The 21781-nt window shown below is 33.2% G+C and overlaps 1 protein-coding gene across 1 annotated transcript; it reads right to left on the bottom strand.

Annotated features, from left to right (window-relative positions):
* Positions 1-17726: 17726 nt before the first annotated feature.
* Positions 17727-20648, bottom strand: LOC110728827 (protein SRG1-like). The gene is made up of 4 exons (XM_021908494.1): positions 20384-20648; positions 18987-19234; positions 18432-18756; positions 17727-18038 (listed from the first exon to the last, which is right to left on the bottom strand). The coding sequence occupies exons 1-4, from the start codon at positions 20645-20647 to the stop codon at positions 17793-17795; spliced, it is 1083 nt and encodes a 360-aa protein (XP_021764186.1). The 5' UTR covers position 20648; the 3' UTR covers positions 17727-17792.
* Positions 20649-21781: the final 1133 nt, after the last annotated feature.

Genomic DNA, 21781 nt, shown 5'->3' on the forward strand with positions numbered 1-21781 from the left:
CTTCATATTAAAAAAATTATGAAATATATGTGAAAGAAAATAATTAAACATGTAATAGTTATTTTGGGCAATTTAAGCAAGTTTAATTTAGATTTTGAAAAAAAAAAAAAAAAAAAAGTCATAATTTAAATACAACCTTAATTTTTAGGTTTTTTCTTTTAATATCTTTTCGCTTTTAGTATATAATGTAATTGATGGATCCCTCATTGTAATTTGCCATACACTCAACTTTGATGGCTTCGTAAAAAAATAACCTTTGCAGTCGCTGACAACATTCTACGCCGACTTTCAGTTGTATGTCATCTATGCTTGCAACCTTAAACCTAGGATTTGTTCCAGCATCTATTTCCGAAGGCCTCAACTCTTTAAAAGTGTCTCTTATTCGCAGTTCACCAATGAATAAGACATACTTCCTTAGTCCCCTTTTAAGTGGTGGAGTTGTTTTTTAAAATTTTGCTCGTAAGGAGTTGATAAGAGAGAAGAATGGTTGGGTCATTTAGATATAATCGTCTAAATAATATTGATTATGAAGAATATGGAAGTAATACACGAAGATTTAGAACGATTTTCCAAAAAATTATTAAAATCAAAATTAATTTCTACTTTACATCGTTTTAAAAACTTATTCCCTGAATAGTGTTTATGTAGGATCGGGTTAAATTTATGTCGGATTAATAATATCAATTCGGGTTAAAACAGATCGGATTAAATTGGTTATTTGTCGGGTCATTTTCGGATCGGGTTGAGTTCAAGTCGGGTCAAATCGGTTCGGTTTGAGTTCAAGTCGGGACATATCAGGTTCGGGTTGAGTTCAAGTCGGATCAAATCGGTGCCGGGTTAAGTTCAGACCGGGTTAAATTCGGATTCGGATTAAGTTCAGTCAGTTACAATCGGATTTGGGTCATGAATTTCTCAGATCAAATCGGATCGATTATTATTCGAAACGGATAATCTTTTTAGGATCGGTTCGATTTTAAGACCTCTAATCCTAATCTTATATCACGGACAACCAGCGACCTACCAAATCAATTGTCTTTTTTTGAATTTAATTATTTTTTAATTAAGGGATATACACCAAAGTATGACTTCATTTAACTACTGTGGGTCCCCCTTTGTAATTTGCCATTAAACTCAAGTTACTCAACTTTGATGGCTCCATCCAAAAAAATCTTTGTAGATGCTGACATCATCCCATGCGTCTTTTGTCACATGTCATCTTTGCTTGCAACCTTAAACCTAGGATTTGTTCTAACTTCTATTTGCGATGCCTCAACTCTTATGTGACTCCTAATCGCAGTTCACCAAGGAATAAAACGTACTTCCTTCTTCCCCTTTTTTTGCTCCAAAGGGGTGGAGCTACTTGTAAAAAGTTGATAAGAGAGAAATATAATGGTGGAGTTAAATATACTGGTTGTGACTTTCGAGTGATCCCATTACCAAGTATAATACGGAGTAAACTTAAAAGAACGGACTTAAGAAGAAAATGGGGCAAATATTTAGGGAGAAATGAAGTATTTGTATTTAGGTTGATAAACTCTTAGTAGTTAGCACAATCAATAATATAATATTTGGCAATAAGCGCCATGAAAGATACATACAACACATCATCAACGATATCCAATAAGTGGCCTAATATAATCCGTATTTCCTCTAGATTCTTACTCATGAGTTGTTAGATGTTGCCGTAGAGAGTAGGGCCTCCTAATATATTTTCTTCTTACCTATCAAATAAAATTAACTACTTCCCCCCCCCCCCCCACCCCCAAACCAACCCAACAAAAAAAGAAAAAAAAAAAAAAACACCTACAATATATCAAAACTTAAGGTTTGTAAGAATTAAAATAGCTAAAATTACTCAGTAACAACCTAGCTAATTTTGATTGTTCAATTCTAATTTTGATTGTTTTCCTCAAGCTTAATTTATTTATTTTTGTGATTTTAATTTCAATAAGTCAGATGTAAGTGTAAGAAAAAAGAGACATTGTTATTTACACCCGGTTACACGGTGCACCTAAGGATATTTGATTGCTCATTTGATAATAAAATGAGTAATTAATCATCGAAATGAGCAAACAATACCCATGGGTAAACCGTGCACCCGAGTGTATATAACAATTTCTAAGAAAAAAAAAATGGTACCTGGAAAAATCCCCACTCTTTCCGAGTAAGATAAAGTTTAATTGTCTAATTCAGTCTAAGAATCACCATGAAGAAGCCTTTGAAAGTGAATCGAACATGAATGCATCACAAACTACGCTCTAATATGACTAGTCCATCTAGCCACGCCATATTTAGAGCTCACTACCCTGAACGCACCACAACTCCAATCGAATGATCCAAGAACTTGATTGACAACATACCTTTGTCAATGCAATAATTAATTAATATTGTTGAAATCATACATTTGCATCTAATTACAACTTACCACCGTAAAAGAAAGTAGAAGAAATTTGACTTTTTTATTCCAACTTAAATGCTCCAAATGTGTCTTCTTCATCAATGAGACTGTACAAATATACATTTTTGTGATCCATAGTATCTTTTTCTTCTACAAAACGTTTATGAGATTTCTCCGAAATTGGATTTGTATGTAAGATTAGCACTTGCATTGGTAAAGATACAAGTAATCTTTAATTTCTTTCATATATATATAGCCTCAACAATAGGTTGGTCTCCTAGCAATAGTTTGGAGCTTCTGCAAATTTCTAATTAACTTAGCAAAACTTCATGATAATTTAATTATAGGATTAAATTTCATTGTTTATAGAGTCCAACGCAACCAAAAAAAAATTATAAAAAGAAATCACGCAAAAACTTCAAATAGAACTCCAGATTTGATTGTAAACTATTGTGCTGTCCATAATTGACGCAAAAAAAAGTCCTCAGAAAAAACCTACAAGATTAATAGTTAAATCACGAAAATTAGTGAGATTTTACGGACGAAAACAAGACAAGAAAATATCCAAATTCAAGAAAAGAATCGCTGAAAAGACGCTTGTAACAAAGAAGAATAACGCCAAACAATATAATCTACAAACTGCTTTTTTAGGCCCGAATTTTGCCAAAAAAATACACGAATCTTCAAGGATTGCACAGTGGCGGAGCCACTGTGTGTCCTGCTAGGGCACGTGCCCTACCAAATTTTTTTAAAAAATAAAAAATAAAAAAAATAAAGTTGGTTAAAATTTAATTAAATAGAATACAAAGCGTACTTTAGTTCTTAAACTTACTAGTAGCTTAGTGGTTGGAACATTATCTTGTCTAACAAAGGTCAAGGGTTCTAATCCCTTACCCAACATTCTTCTTTTTTTTATTTCTCTTTTTTTTGCTTTATTTCTTTTATTTCTTTTTTCATCGCTTAATGTCTTATTACGATACGTAGATGTGCCTTGATTTTTTTTAAAAAAAATTTAAGACCTTGATAAAAGTGTTCTGGTGACGTACCATTGTTAAAATCCTGGCTCTGCCAGTTATCGCACCCTTTCCCTCGCCTAACCGCGGTAGCAGCAGCTTCACCAATTTGATGCAGATTTTAATAGTTTCCATTAAAATTTCGATCTTGGATGGATGCATGGTAGTTTAGATTTCGCGCAATTTTGTGATTGATGAACTAAATTAAAAGGATATGGAACAATCTAATATCATTTTCATATCATATAACTAATAAATAAAGTCAGTCTCCCAGTCAGGCTACGAGACAGCGACACTTGTCATTCAAGTTTTTCGTCAAGTTTTGCACCATGTAGGAGATAAATAGGTATTATTGTGACACGTTTGATGCTAAGTAAACGATTTTTGGATAGATTTTTTAAGATAAAATTGTTGTATAGAGTTTTATTATCGATAGAATTCTAATATTTTGTATATACAAAATTATTCATAACTTTTAATAAATATCGTATAACTCATTCTATTTCCATCATCAAATTCGTATTAAAAAGATCTTTAAAATAAAATCCATTTATAATATATTTAATCACAAACTTTTATACGTAGCTGGCCAAACCGTGTCACCACTATTACAAGATCAGAGTTACTTCGTTAGTGCTATAGGGGTTACTTGGTCAGTGTTATAGTGGTTACTCAATCAGTATTATAGATAGGGGTTACTTAGTCAGTGTTAGAGGTTACTCAGTTAGTATTACAGGGGTTACTCAGTCAGTTTTATAGAGGTTACCTTGTTTGGCAAGATGGTGTGGCTAGACGCATACAAAATGCATTGTTATTTAATTTATTTTAAAATAATATGAGAGAATCAGTAAAAATTTTAATCAATAAAAATGATTTTAGTTTGGTAAAAATACTTTCAGTTCAGTGAAAATAATTTAACTTTAATAAAAATAATTTCAAGTCATAGATATCTATTTACAAACGAAACTACAAAAAGTACACTATCATATAAATATAAGCCATATGATATCGTATATATGTCTAAATATCCTACATTATCAGAACGAATTATTGACCGTATTTAACATTCAAGTAAAAATATTATATTATCTTAAAGTTTTATCAACCACCTGGGCATCGCCGGGCACAAAACTAGTCACTAATAAATAAAGTCGGTCTCGCAGTTAGGCCAAGAGGCAGCAACACTTGGCTAGAGGTGTCAAAATCATACCTGACCCGACCTGATCCTAAACCGACCCGAAAAATATCCAATTCAGTTTTGAACTCGCGTGGACATAATAATTTAGCATGACTCAACTTTAAAATTGACCCGATCTGACCCGACCCCATCAGACCCGATCCGATCATCTGAATTGACACATCTACACTTGGAATTCCAGTTGTTCGCCTAATGTCACGCCACGTAGGCAACAAATATATATTATTGTGACACATATGATGCTAAGTAAGCGAAGTTTGGATAGATTTTTAAAGATAAAAATGTTGTATAGAGTTTTATTATCGATATAAATCTAATATTTCATATATACAAAATTAATCATAACTTTTAATAAATATCTTATAATTTGGTAATATTTCCATCATAAAATTCGTTTTAAAAAGTTCTTTAAAATAAGATCCATTTATAATATATTTAATTTATTTACAAATCAGTAAAAATAAGTTTAATCATGAAAAATAATTTTTGTTTTGGTAAAACTAATTTTACTTCAGTAAAAATAATTTCAGTTCAGTTTGTCTAAATATCCTGCATTATCAAAAGAGATTATAGGATCGTATTTAACATTCAATTCAAAAAGCTTATCCTAAACTTTTATCAACCATCCGGGCTTCGCCCGAGCACAAAACTAGTATATATATATAGGGGAGTTTTTTCTCAATATTTTAGAGAGCAACCTAGGATTTTGATTTTTAAAAAATTATTAGAGCGCCATGTAGGATTAGCATTTTTAGAGCGTAACGTGTAGGATTATGCCACATAAGATTATTATTTTAGAGCGTCACGTAAGATTAAAATTAAAGGTTTACATTTATTATAAAAAGAAAATACTACTCTATATCTTTTTTTATTGGAAATTATATCTAAGAGAAAAGAAACAATTAATTTTATTTCATATATATATGTATTTAACTATAAAAATGAATTCCACGTTCAACTGATATTTTTTTTTAAAAAAAAAATATACATTAGATAAAAAAATACAATGAAAATATGACAAGTGATTATATTTTTTTATTGGAAATTATATCTAAGAGAAAAGAAACAATTAAATTTATTTCATATATATATATTTAACTTTAAAAATGAATTCCACGTTCAACTGATATTTTTTTTAAAAAAAATATGCATTAGATAAAAAATACAATGAAAATATGACAAGTGATTATAATAAAATATTTTATTAAAAAAATCACGTTCAATTAAAAAAAAATCACGTTCTATTAAAAAAATCTCTAAAAAATAAAAATAAATAAAAATTCAGTTTTTGATTAGATACAAAAAATAAGAAGAAATCATTGAAATTAAAAATATATCCTTTCTCTTTTTCTAGAAAAAAAATGTTGATCATTTATCATTTGTTCGTCTAAAAGATTAAATTCTACGTTAACAAAATTTATCATATCTAATAATAAACTTTACCAACGCTTTAAATCCAGTATTTTTAAAATCCAATATAAACTCATTTGATGTCCTATGCGATAAACAATGATCATAATTAATAAGCTAGTTCAGTCATAAGTGTTAATTTTGCAAGGATGTTAATTTTGTAAGGGGCGGGTTTAATTATGCAACTTATCAATTGACACGATCAACGATTGATTAACAAGGGATAATGGAAGCCTGGAAGATTATATTTTCACCGTGTTCACAATTTGAAAAAAAGTGGATTAAACAAATATATATAGTTTCACATATTTTATCTTCTTTCTATTTTTCTTCAAGATGGTTTGTATTGTTTTTTAAACAAACAATTTACAAAATGTACCGTATTTATATATGCGTTAACATTAATTGTATAAGATTAAAAAAAAATAGTACTATCATATATTAATATTATGTTATTACAATTGAATATTAAATGTTGAATTTGACTATTAATATAAACACGTGCATCGCACGGGCTAAAATTTCGTTTAATCTAAGCAAGATCAAATTGTAAATAAGATATGGAGTTAATAATTCCTAACAAATATTTAATACTCCCTCCGTTTCATAATGTTAGTCCCATTTAAATATTTTTTTATGTATATTAAGAAAAAAGAGATATTCTTGAAATAAAGTATATTAAGACTATTAAATAACATTGACCATATATTTTTTTGAAATAAAAATACATTTGAAACCATTAAAGTACATTGGGACCATTTTTTTTAATTGAGACCATTAAATTTTTGCATAGGGACCATAATTATGAGGATAAAATAAGAAGATAAAGAGGATATGTGAGGAATTAAAATAGAAAGTGGGACAAACTTTTTGAAACTCATAAGATAGAAAACGGGTCTAACATTATAAAACGAAGGGAGTAAACAGCTAAAGAACTTCGCAATCTTTGCGAATCAATGAAATTCTTTTCCAAAGCAAGTCAAAACTCACGCACAATTAGGGGTGTCCATTCATTATCAAATCCAATCCGATCTGAATTCCTCATCAAATCCAATTCGATCCCATCCAAATTAAAATTCGGTTTTTTGGATCCAATTCGAAAATCCAAATTATACTATGTTGTAAATTTTTTGGGCATAATATGCTTATAAATAAAAATGTAATTATAAAAATTTAATTCACGAAGGTATAGTACGTTGTACACGATTAATAGAAGTATTGAAAACATAGGTTTACATGATTAACATTGATATAACTATAAACATAGATTAACATTATTAATATTAACAATCCTTATTTATAAAATAATGGTTTCATATTTCGGTTATTTCAGATTTTTGGATCCAAACAAGGTCAATCTGATACGATCCGAAAATCCAAATCTCAAAAAAAAATTCAATCCGATCTGATTTAAAGTACGGATTCGATCCGAATTAATATTCGATTTGGATTGGATTGGATTTCGGTTTTAATCCAAATAATGGACAACCTTACGCACAATCCTAATCAATATGCCTACTTATTTTATTAAAACCACAATCGTATAAGTATTATAGGCGTACATCTCATATATAAAATTAAAAGATATAAGATTCTAAAACAAAATAACTAATCCTAAATAACAAAATATATCTATTAATATTAGAAAACAACAACTTTTGTGTGTGGCTGGCAACACCGTGTGGCCAGCTGTAGGGCATATTTCAAACATCAACTTTGAGCCCCACTGTGATCATGCATTTATGCATGGTGGCGTCCAAAGGGAAGAAAGCTAGAGATAAAAGAGTCGCCAACAAGTTTTAGGAACTTAATTGTAAATCGTTCACGGGTGTGAAGGTTACACCCCATTCACGATCACGGAGATCGCTTACTCCATAGTGGTCCGGAACTATGATTGGATATTCGGAGATGATGGTACGAATCCAACCTAAAAGAGATTGAACCCGCTCCAAATCGTCTTCTACTTAATTCTTATGATATTCATGTGTGCTTTCCGATCAACATACATACAACAAATTAGCCCTAAACCTGTTTAATATACGTTGGTTGATTATTAATGCACAATCAAATCTATTAGTGGTGATCACTTGAATTAAAATCATATTAGCCGAAATCAAATTATTAATTATCTTATAAGGCGTGATTTCAAGTACAAATTAAAATCCCTTTAAACCTGCAAGAAAGGGCGTGATCAAGTAATAACAATAAATCATGAATAATCAAGCAACATATGATTAATTGACACAACAATCATCATCATAATAAAAACATGATTAAAAACATGATTAATAGCAAGATCCTAGGCATGATATCAAACGAATTAATAACAAACCCTAATATGTCACTAATAAAAAAGATTAAAGCTTTAGATTAAACATGATTCTAGGAACATGATAGTAGAAATATTAATTAACACCTTAAACATGATACTAGGAATCAAAATAAACACCCTAACATGATACTATAAATCATAAAAGCATCCTATCATGATTTCTATATCAAACTAATAATATTAAGGAGATCAAATTAATCACTTTGATGCCTCGTATCTCTTTCTATCAAAATAGTACACACGTTACTAACTTCAAGAAAGATTAATAAATAAATTAAATAAGAATTGAAATATAGATTTGGGACCAAACCCTCAGAACTATCAACCTTTCACGTCGAGGTCGAAGGAAATTTTGAGATTGACTTGGAGTATTCAAGACGCGTGAATGAGGTATGGTATTTGTTTGGGAAAAGTATCAAGGATATATAAGGATGTGCTTAGACTAAGGCAAGAAATCAAGAAATAAGATAAAGAGAAAAGCTTTAGCTTAGAGAAAGGATTAAATGATGATTGTTGGTGATCAAGCTTGTTGATAATTGAAAACGGGGTGAAATGAGCTCTATTTATAAACAAAAAAGAGGGTCGAAGGATCAGAAAAGAATCAGAATCCGACTCGGAGTCAAACAGGCGCTTTCGCGACGCGGTATTTCTATCGCTCGGCGATATTTTTAGAAGATAGAATCCGTACGGAATCCAACTTCCAATAAAATTGGGTTAATCGAATATCCGTACGTATTCTAATTTTATCAGAATTAAAATCGTTGAAAAACAAGTGTTTTATCCGATGTAAAATTCTTAAATCTTTATCTTTTCAAAAACAAGATAAATTAGAATCTTCTAGAGGATTCCTGAAGCTAATAATAATAAATGCTAAGGGATTTAGGATTGAAAATAACCTCCTAGAGGATTCTAGAAGCTCATAATAAATCCTAATTGGTTTAGGAATGACGTTAAGGTTAATGGACCCTCCACTCAATCATTAGGTCGTAGGTAAGGCTAAGTTTGGGTTCGGTTTAGTATTTTGGCTATAACTTCTTCGTTGTAACTCGGATTTGGGCATATAATATATCGTTGGAAATGTTTCAAACCCCATTCAACTAAACAATAATTGGACCGGGATTATGGACCTAAATAAACTGGTTTTATAAAAAGGACACAAAATGAATGATTTTCAAAGACACGAAATGAATGATTTTGGGTTTAAAGGCACGAAATAAATGATTTTGATTTAAAGCATTTAAGGAAAGGTTAGAAATGGTTAAGGCTAAAGGAAACTTCACGAGACTCTTCAATTCTTCACCTAACACGATAATCAAAGACGTGAAAGGTACTCATCACTGAGTTTGGTTTTTGGGGAGACACAATCAGGAGTCTACAGAAACCCCCACTTTGACTGAGTTTGGAGAAACGTAAGTTTCAAAAACAAAAGTTAAAGTAAGCCGATAGGGACGAAGAAGGATTCAGAACGTCCTTCAATCCTAAATCATTCTTTTTAACGTCGATACTTGCAAAAAAGCGTTAATTTTTCATATAAAGGAGTTAAGGGAAAGAAACGCGTATCTTGCACCGTTGAGTACACGCATCTTGTTAGATCTAATTTGTTTGACAACCTCCACAATGCTTAGAGAACGCCGTTGAAGGCAACAGTGCTTCGCTATCTTCATTTATAGTGACAATCTTCCATACCCTAGGGAATATCGCCGAAGGTGACAGTGATTCGCCATCTTCAATATCATGGCAGTACTTCTCCATTTGACAATCTCCACAATGCTTAGGGACACCGTCGAAGACCACAGTATGTCGCCATCTCCCAAATCTCGCCAACGCTTAGACGGGACCAACTAATGCTGACAACCTCCACACCCTAGGGAAAGCCGTCGAAGAACTTTGCTACGATCGACAATCCACGCCTTGGAACATAACTCTTGAAAGCAATTTACCTTGGAAATTTGCCAATGCTATGCGACAATCCTTTTAGGAGAATATTGCCACAATCAACAATCTGCGTCTTGGAACATTTGCAAAAAAAGTCGATCGACAATCCATCTCGGGAAAATTTGTCACTACTGAAATGAATGACAATCCATGTTGGGGAACCTTTGTCAAAATGTTGAATAATGACCCATGACAACCCTTTGGGAAATTTTGCCATAGGGAACTTGGTGAATGACAATCCAATCTCGCAAAAATTGCCAAGGATTTGATGGATTTATGACAATCCAAACTTGAAAAAATTTGCCAAATAGAGAAGGAGCGCGACAATCCTCTCTTGAAAACATTACCGAAGGAGATGACAATCCAATCTTGGAAAAATTGCCAGACGAAGAAGGTACGTGCCAATCCACTCTTGGAAACATTGTCAATTGAGATGACAATCTAATTTTGAAAAAATTGCCGTATAGGTGATGTGCTTGAGCCCTGCAAAAAAATCAAATTTTGCCAAAGACCTTGATAGTTGGTTGGCTTGAAGTTGACTCAAGGCTTGGTGTACTTGACTCATTGTGTAAGACTTAATGTACTTAGATCGACTCGATGTGTAACTCACGTACTCAAATCGAATCAATGTGATATGACTCGATGTCTATGTTGTGTGTACGACTTGTGTGTATATAGTATTGACTCAACTCGACATAGTGACACGACATGACTCAATGTTCATGACTCGTATGTGCATTGTGTTTTGATTGTGCTCGTGCGACTTAAAAATGCAGAAAAGCAAAAAATTTCCGCCGTTTTTGTGGAGGGTATCGACTTTCTCTCGAAAAGAAAAATGTGAAAAGAGGTTGAAGTGTAGAGTGTTGGTGAAAAACAAGGTTTTTGAACTTCCTCGAGATGAAAAGAATGAATCAAGTGATGATGCATGTTGAATGAGCTTAATCAAGTGTATGCGTTGATGTTGCATCTCATGGTGCAAATTTTGATGATTCGATGAAAGTATTTAGGTAACTTAGGTGTGGAGGCTAAGTACTTCATACTTTGTAATGCAACGATGATTCTGATAATGAGTTATTCTAAAATGACAAGGAATGTTTCAAACTTGTATCAAGATTTCATGACAAAGGGTTTCTAAGGGAAGAATATTTGGCTATGTATGTGTGATGTGTGTGAAAATGACACTAAGGTTAAGCTGCAAAGGCTGATGGTGTGGAAAAATATTGTGAGAAAATCAAATGATGATGACTCTTAGGCTGGGTAAGTTAATGATGTAGGGAACAAACCCCCAAGTCTAGCTCTAAATGGATAGGGATGAGCATTGGATATTCCTTGATATGATCATGCATAAATGTGAATATCAATTCATTTTTATTACGGTCGCACCTCCATGTGAGGTTGCCTACATATCCGTTAGGAATCAGGCCAAACGTAGCTCTAGCCGAACCTCGCACAAGTGTGTGTATACCTCTAGGAGGTCTTTTAAGGGTTGTAATGGGGTTAGGCTAAAGGTTGAAGAAGAAAGGATAAAGGCTCAAGACCCTAGATAAGCCCCCAAGGTGTGCAACCTTGCAATTGAATCTTAGTATTTGTATGCTTGATGTTTCTCACTTTTGAACTCATTTTTCTTTATATTTTGCATTTGAAATTTGTTTTTGAATTTTCTTTTGTATAAGTGTGGACAATCCCGATCATACGGTCTATCACTCACTTGGCATTCATGTTTCTCAGACACGGTACCGAGCACTCGATAAGAGACGTAATCTGAGACATGCATATTCATATCCAAGACATTGGAACACTTGCCCTTTAGCATACTTTTATTATTAGTTTTTTAGATTTTTGATATTTCTCAAGCTTTTGTATTTGGAAATTGCATAAGCTGCACACCATCCTATCCCAAGGTTAGGTAGATGTGGGTTGAAAAAAGAAAGGTCAATCGTTAGACGAGGCTCAAAGTGGTTTATCAAGAAAGGTTTGTATATTCGAAAGGGGTGAAGGTGATATGATGTGGCTACAAGGTGTGCCTTAAATCATTGGTATACCTTGTGCTTAGTCCTGTGGATTTTTTTGTTTTTTTTTTTTAAATGCAATGAGCATATGCAAGAAAATAAAATGCTCATTTTATTAAAAATGGAAAGGGTAAGAATCAAACTCATGAAATAAATCTAAGGGAAATGATAGAGGGTGCCTATGCTAGCATGAAATCTTGGTGAGAAGCTTGCATCGTGCCTTGTCTCCTCATTACTTAGTGTTTATCATAAATTGGTCTTATCAATCACATGACTTGAACTCGATTCAACATGCACATGTGAGGAAAGGTCATAGTGTATAAGGGGAATGATATGTGTGGGGAAAACATGTAAGAGGAAGGTATGTAAATGTGGAAAGTGTGAGGTATGTAATGTATGGAAATGTGATGTATGGAAATGTGGAAGGTATGTAATGTATGGAAATGTGATGTAGAAGGAAAATGTGTAGAAGGGTATATGTGTATTTGGAAAGTGTGTGAATGTGGAAAGATATGGAAAAAAATCCGGGAATAGGAAAGACCCTCAACTCAAATGACGGAAAGGACAACTCATGTATGGACTTAAGACATGGTCATGGTGTGAAAAAAGTATGTACAAGGTGTGTGCTAGGACTTGTGAGTGAAAGTGATATGTTCAAGACTCGTGTAATGACCATGTGACTAGACATGAGAACGGTGTGAAAAAAACGAAGGACTCAAGGACCAAATAGCCGAAAGACTAAAATATAGAGAAACTAACTTGATTAATTTTGTCCAATCTTAATGTTTGTGCTATTTACTAGGTGAAATCAGTCCATTGACAAACGTTAGTCATTAATAAGATTAAACCACAATCAAAGACAAAAAACACATGTTAAAGTTAGGACTCATGGGAATAAAAAATAAAAATCTACAATCCTATTTTATATAAGTTGACACGGATTAAAGGACTACGAGAAGTAGAAGATTTTCTAAGACTAGCTTGACACGAAGAGAAATAAAAAAAAAGGTTGGACGCTAAAAAGAACTCCTAAACTTGGACAGGCTATAAAATTTCAATCATAACTTTTGATATGTGACTTTGATTGGGACGAAACCAACGCCAAATGAAAGATAAAACTCAGGGCTACAGTTCCATAGGTTATACGACTTGTAACTCATTCTATAACTCCGGCTATGACCAAAACAAGTTGACGCTTGTGCAGGATACGGGAATAAAAATTGGGGTTGACTCAAAATATTATTAAAAAAAAATAAAAATAAAAACTATGACTTGACTTAATAAACAAAGAAGAGGTTTAAATAAGAGAAACAATTCCTTGGTTAGTATGTTTAAAATGTATAAATTCAAATTGATTAACCAATTAATTAAGCAAAGTCCTTAGTCATTGGTTGGTTAATTAAGACTTTATTTACAAAAAACAAGTCAACACAAGAGGTTAGTTTATCACAAGTAAGATATGCACAAGTAAGGAATGCACAAGTAGTCAAATAGTCACAACAGGATGCAATGAGTTTGCAACCTAACCATGGCTCTAGTTCTCTAAAGTTCAAGGATTATGGTAGTTAGAGAGGGTCCATGGTTATGAGTCTGGATGCATCGCGCGGAAGCCTTACCTTTGGAAGGGTTGGCACGTATGGATGGGACCCCGCAAGTTAGACTTGCTTCCATGGTTTGGTGAATTCACAGACTCGGATGTACCCGTCGTTGCACGGAGCGTTCGATTGGGTAGATGGAGTGTGAATTCCCAGGGGCTAAGACCATATGTAGAAAACATATGGGTTCAGAAAAGATGGAAAAACTCAATCAGGAAGTAGAATCGACGAGATAGTACTAGAATCGGTCAAAACAAGAAGGAAAATTCCTGGCACGATGTCGAAAGAACTCGCCCCAAGAAAACAGGGTCTATTGCGCAGCGATAACAATATCGCATCGCAATAAAGCTATCGCATGGAGATAGACACTGCTGTCTCGCGAAAGTTCCCGTGCTTCGCGGCAGTTTTCTGTGTTCTACAGATTTTCGTAGTATCTTTTCGATTCTAGTTTTGAAAGATATTTCCGACTTTTCCCTACGTGTAAAAATCCTATGCTTTTGACGCATTTCGTATGGTCTTTCCAATGCACACCTTTTTATGCTTATGCCACAATGTTAATCAAAATTACGCACATGAATATCTAGAATCTTTCAAGTCTCATCCACTCATTCTAAAGTCAATTGCCAAAATAAATTTTAGGAATCAAAATTAGAAATCCTCCCCAGCGGAGTAAAAACTGTAGGTAATATTTCAAACATCAACTTTGAGCCCCACTGTGATCATGCATTTAAGCATGGTGGCGTCCAAAGGGAAGAAAGCTAGAGATAAAAGAGTCGCCAACAAGTTTTAGGAACTTGAAAACCGTTCACGGGTCTGAAGGTTACACCCCATTCACGATCACGGAGATCGCTAACTCTATAGTGGTCCGAAACCATGACTGGATATTCGGGGATGATGGTACGAATCCAACCTAAAAGAGATTTAACCCGCTCTAAATCATCTTCTACTTAATTCTTATGATATTCATGTGCGTTTTTCGATCAACATACATACAACAAATTAGCCCTAAACCTCTTTAATCTACGTTGGTTGATTATTAATGCACAATCAAATCTATTAGTGGTGATCTCTTGAATTAAAATCATATTAGCCTAAATCAAATTATTAATTATCTTATTAGGCGTGATTTCAAGTACAAATTCCCTTTAAACCTGCAATAAAGGGCGTGATCAAGCAATAACAATAAATCATGAATAATCAAGCAACATATGATTAACTGACACAACAATTATCATCATAATCAAAACATGATTAATAGCAAGATCCTAGGCATGATATCAAATGAATTAATAACAAACCCTAGCATGTCACTAATAAAAAAGATTAAAGGTTTAGCCTAAACATGATACTAGGAACATGATAGTAGAAATATTAATTAACACCCTAAACATGATACTAGGAATCGAAATAAACATCCTAACATGATACTATAAATCATAAAAGCATTCTATCATGATTTCTATATCAAACTAATAATATTAGGGAGATCAAATTACTCACTTTGATGCCTCGTATCTCTTTCTATCAAAACAATACACACGTTAGTAACTTCAAGAAAGATTAATAAATAAATCAAATAAGAATTAAAATATAGATTTGGGACCAAACCCTCAGAACTATCAACCTTTCACATCGAGGTCAAAGGAAACTTCGAGATTGGCTTGGAGTATTCAAGGCTCATGAAGGAGGTATGGTGTTTGTTTGGGAAAAGTATCAAGGATATATAAGGACGTGCTTAGGCTAAGGCTAGAAATCAAGAAATAAGAGAGAGGAAAAAGCTTTAGCTTAGAGAAAGGATTAGATGATGATTGTTGGTGATCAAGCTTGTTGATGATTGAAAACGGCGTGAAATGAGCTCTATTTATAAAGAAAAAAGAGGGTCGAAGGATAAAAAAAGAGTCAGAATCCAACTCGGAGTCAAACAGGCGCTATTGCGACGCAATAATTCTATCGCAGCGCGATATTTCTATCACAGTGTGATAGGTTTATTGCGACGTGATATTTCTATCGCTGAGCGATATTTTTTGAAGATAGAATCCGTAGGAATCTGACCTCCAGTCAAATTGGGTTAATCGAATATTCGTATGTATTCTAATTTTCTCATAATTAAAATCATTGAAAAACAAGTATTTTATCCGATGTAAAATTGTTAAATGTTTATCTTTTCAAAAACAGGATAAATTAGAACCTTCCTGAGGATTACAGAAGCTAATAACAAATCCTAAGGGATTTAGGATTGAAAATAACTTTCTATAGGATTCTAGAAGCTCATAATAAATCCTAATTGGCTTAGGAATGACGTTAAGGTTAATGGACCCTTCACTCGGTCATTGGGTCGTAGGTAAGGCTCGATTTGGGCTCGATTTAGTATTTTGACCATAACTTCTTCATTATAATTCATATTTGGGCTTATAATATATCGTTGGAAATGAATTTTCAAACCCCATCCAACTAAGCAATAATTGAACTAGGATTACCTAAATAAACTAGTTTGTAAGATTTTATAAAAAGGACACGAAATGAATGATGTTCAAAGACACAAAATGACTGATTTTGGGTTTAAAAGCACGAAATAAATGATTTTGATTTAAAGCATTTAAGGAAAGGTTAGAAACGGTTAAGGCTAAAGGGAAGTTCACGAGACTCTTCAATTCTTCACCTAACTCGATAAATAAAGACGTGAAAGGTACTCATCACTGGGTTTGGTTTTTGGGGAGACACAATCAGGTGTCTACACCAGCTAACACACAAGTAACCCTTGACCAAGTAACCCCTGACCAAGTAACCCTTGACTGAGTAACCCTTGACCGACCTAGTAACCCCTGACCGATCGACTGATCGCGAGTAACCCCTGACTAAGTAATTCCTGACCGACCTAGTAACCCTTAACCGACCTAGTAACCCCTGACCGACAATCCCTAACCGACCTAGTAACCCCGGACCAAGTGAACCCTCACCGACCGAATAACCCCCGACCAGCTAAGTAATAACCCCTACTGACCGAGTAACCCCTTTACTTCATCTTCTTCTTCTTCAAAGTATATCCTTTAATTTGAAGCTACTCTAATGACGCCGAAGAAGAAACCCCACCTCCCACCACACCAAACCAACCCAGAAACCCAACAAAGCTCTAAATCCAAAATTCATCATGCAATCAAACCCAAATCAGCTAAAACAACAGCCAAAATCAATATAATAAATTCTCAATTCAATAAAATATATGAAAATTCAAAGGATAAACCCTAGAAAAATCACCTCAGCGCGAAAGTGAAGTATACGACGAACATCAGATAGAACATTATCTTTGACATCGTGGAAAGTGCCATGGTGCCAGTAAGCAAGGGCTTCCAGGGTCTCTTTTGAAGGCTTTGTGCACTGACTCATTTGATGGAAGCTCCACCATTAACAGAATCAATAGTATCACCATTGTTACACAGTTTCTTGCTAATTTCATCTTCCATGGAAATTGAATTGGAATCATCAATCAAATTTGCAATTCGTAATTGATCCAGTTAAAGGATTTTGACGTAACTGTTGAATTTGGGATAGAAAAGAGGGAGTAGCAAGGAGCTGAGAATGTAGTAGAGAGGTGGAGTTGTGGTGTAGGATTAAAAAAAAAAAAAAATTGTGGCTAGCCACACGGTGTACTGTGGCCAGCCACATATGAAAGTTTGTGATTAGAAAATAATATTTTATCATTTTATTTTCTCTAACACAACTCTAATTTGACTAATAATTGCACGTAATTTTTGGATTTATGTACCTCGTGATTAGTAGACAACTCAACAAATTAAGAGTAAGTAAAGACAGTATAACGATGATATTAATTCCTTGGAACCACATCAACGTATGTATAGTTTCAACTATTTAACAAATTGTTAAGCTATGTTGAAATCCCCATATTATTGTAATCTTATAACTTCTAGATGTGATTTTCCATTGAGCTTACTGGCAAAGAATTCCATGTAGTATTGTGTCAATGGTTGCGTTCGGAAAAGTGGAGGATTAAGAGGACCAATAATACTCTTAGCTGGTCCTATTTCAGAATCAATGTTAGGGCTATTAAATGTGCCAACTGATATCCTCTCTTTCATCCTGTTCACTGTTGCTTTGTGCTCAATACTTCGATATACTCCATTGCTTAAAATCTGTCAATCAACCAAGATCAACTTGAGGACGCATTCAGAAAATAAAATAATGAATAAGTGATTGGGTATGAAACATACTCTTGGCCTCAACCATTAGCTTAAGCTTTTGATTGAGATGGTACTTTAACGTGGTATTAAGAGCCAGTGTGATACAAAGTTCACGGTTTCAAATTTCATCCACCCCCTACTTTCAAGTGGAATATTAAATTAAGCGCTAGGTATGAAGAGGGTCCATGCTGCCAAGGACGGGTGGATGATATCTGAATAAGTGACTTTCTTATCACACAGGATTCCTTTAATTAAAGTTCAGAAATATGTTTTATACTCGATTAAGATATAGTTTTTGAAAACAAACTTTAACAAACGAACAATTATAGTATATCATATGCATACCTCCAAAGCGTCTCCAATGTTAACAACAAAAGCATTTTCAAGGGGCATAACGGGCACCCAATTGCCATCTTTCTTGATTTCGAGACCTACAGTATCATTCAGCTGATGAAGGATGGCAAGGGTGGTTGCGTCCGAGTGAGGTCTGAGCCCTATGGCCTTGTTAGGCTCGGGACATGGCGGGTAGTAGTTCATCCTCATTGTTTGATGCATTTCATTGAACAACTCTGTCATTTCACCTTCGTCAATCCCTAATGCTTTAGCCATCTGGTTTAGGAGAGTTTGAGCTAAATCTTTTATTGCTGCTATGTAAGATTCCAATGTTACCCTGTCACACACATTTTATTAACAGTCTTTCATCGGTCAATAATAATACAAGTTTATAAACTTGATAAACAAAATTTGTTAATCAAGAAATGGTTAATAGTAAGATAATAGTAAGTTTAATTATACATTCTTCATGCCATCTTGTACAAAATTTGTCGTTTAAAAATAAGAGAATAGTAAGTTTTAGTTAACTCTATTAAAAAGATGTTATAGAGAGAATTAAAGAGGAACCTTAAATTTTGAGGCAACTTATTGTAAAGTCCTGGCTTTCTCAATTCAGGAGGAAGTGTAATTAAGAAGAACATATCACACCATTCAAGTTTTTGGTCTTCCGAAACCACAAACAACTGCCCAAATCCTTCTTGATTGTCTTCTTCTTGCCATAGTTTCTTCTTTTCCTCCATTGGAAGCTTTAAAAAATTGGTTACTTCTATCTTGAATGTTTCCAAAAATGACGCGCTAACTTCGTGGTTTACTACCTAATAAACAAATTGAAATTATTCAGCTAATTAAATTGTCAAGCTAATAGTATGATCTTCCAATCCAGGTTCGATGATACTATACTTTTTACCATCTAATCAAATCTTTTTGTTTTGTGACACAATTTTTATTTTTATAGTTTTTTATTACTACTTGTTGATAAATTATTATTTGTTTGACTCTTTTTATCACTAAGGCCTCGTTCACTTCACCTTATATTTGCTTAACTAGAATTGTTTTTACTGAACTGAAATTATTTTTGCTTAAATTAAATTATTTCAACTGAACTGAAATTAATTTTAGTAAACTGAAATTCTTTTTGCTGAACTGAAATTATTTTTAGTGATTCTCTATTATAATTCTTCTTTAAAGTTACGAAGTACTGAATATTACTGATATAAAATTAATGTTATTGATGTAAACTTATTTTTACTGAAATGAAATTACTTTTGCTGAATTGAAATTTTTGTTTTTTTACTGAATATTATGTTTTTAAGGTGAAATAAATACGGCCTAACATATTCTTTTAAACTTGAAGTAATTGATAGAGATTTCACTTCTGACCGTTTGATTAGGGATGTATAATTCTTACTATTTTTAGTTCTTGGGTGGGGATTTTCTTTGTTTTTACCATCACTGGAGTAATTTTGGATACGACATGTCAAATGACAAGTAATATTGGATTGGAACTTTTGACAAATAAAATGAACTGCATGCGAAAAAATATACTCCCTCTATTTTATTTTTTGTGCAGCAATCTTAAAAAAATGTATAATAATAGGCCATTATTTATTTTTTATACTCTATAGTTTTTAATTATTCAACAAACAACACATACACGGTTTTTTAATAGAATCAACTCAATCAGGCCACCTAAAAGTCCGTGCTAGACTATCAGTTAAGTGGTGCATTAAAAAAATAACGGAGGGAAGATTTTTATAAGAAAAAAAATGAAATAAATGAATGGATAAAATTATTATCTCAATAATGAAGTGTTCGAATTCTAACGGTACGTTTTTATTGTTTTATAATTTTGCATGTGCTAGTTATTAAAAAAACCATCCTAAAATAATAATACTACATAACTTACTAATAAAACGTAAGTTGGCAAAAAACATGATAAATATTTTATGTTAACGAATTAGTACCTGGAAAAACCCCCACTCTTTACAAGCCAAGTGAAGTTTGTCTAGTTCTTCATGGTTCTTAAAATCGCCATGGAGCAGTCTTTGAAGATCAATCACCGGAATCGATAACGGCAATGAAGGGTTAATCGGACGATCCGGCTGGTCGCCGTTCTCTATCTCATATCTTGAAGGGATATTGGTGATGGACTCCTTGGCTAGCTCTTGTACGCTCGGCACTATGATTGATTTTCCTAAGTTAACCCTTTTTGGTGCTTCTTTCTCCATGTTTCTTTTGCTCTTATCTAGCATTAAGCTCCCAACTATATAATGGTCTAAACATTAATTATGATGAATTTGGAAGTAATTAATACATACAGTAAGTATACATAATTATTGACTATTACTTTTCGTCTTTTCATGAACATATCCAAAGATTCAACACACAAATGTTAGTATATCCGAATTATATCGCGGACAACCAACCAACCACCTATCAAATTATTTGTCTGGTTTTTTTTTTTTTAATTTTAATTGTTTTATAATTTAGGGATATACATCAAAGTATGACTTCATTTAACTACTATATGTATGAGTCCCTTTTTGTAATTTGCCATAAATTTCAACTTCGATTGCTCCGTCTAAGAAAAACCTCTACTGCTACCGACATCATCCTATGTCTGTAAACCATAAAAGTGCAAACATGCAATATTTAAATAAATAGATAGAAATTATAGGGAAACAATTATTTCATTTATGATTTAATTTGTGAGTTAGAACTCTTGTAGATAGATCTCTTTGATTCCTCTTTTCAAAGGCCTATGATTTTGATATTTATACTATGAGGCCGTGTCAGCTTATTTCATACTATATGCCTACAATAATGCTTGGTAGTAGGGAGAAGATGGAGTATTTATGACTTCCTCCATCTGAGCCTCATTAGACCCTCTTTATATAGAGAGAGTCTTGGAGTAATAAACAAGATAGTTATAACTTATACTGGATGAAGCCCGTGCGATGCACGATTTGTTTGTATTTATCAAATAAAATATTCTACTAAATATATATTTATCTCCTTAACTTTGTGATATTCGCTTATTTACTACTTGAATTTTTTATTTTATTTCACAAAGTATCATATGTGCAGTGGCTGGTCACATCATATGATCAGGATTATTTGGTCAGGGGTTACTCGGTTGGTCAAGGGTTACTCGATCGATCAGGGGTTACTCGGACAGTCAGGGGTTACCCGATCAGTGTTTTGTTATATCGTAGCCGGCCATACGATATGGTCAGCCACACGGAAAATGTGCTGATTTTATTAATATAATTACTATAAAATTTTAGGTCTAAAATAAATTGCAATTCTTTTTTGTTTTCATTGGCTAAAATATAAATTTTTCTATGTACTGCTCTAAAATA

The sequence above is a fragment of the Chenopodium quinoa genome, unplaced genomic scaffold (genome assembly GCF_001683475.1).
Source record: "Chenopodium quinoa cultivar QQ74 unplaced genomic scaffold, ASM168347v1, whole genome shotgun sequence".
NCBI classification, from domain to species: Eukaryota; Viridiplantae; Streptophyta; class Magnoliopsida; order Caryophyllales; family Amaranthaceae; genus Chenopodium; species Chenopodium quinoa.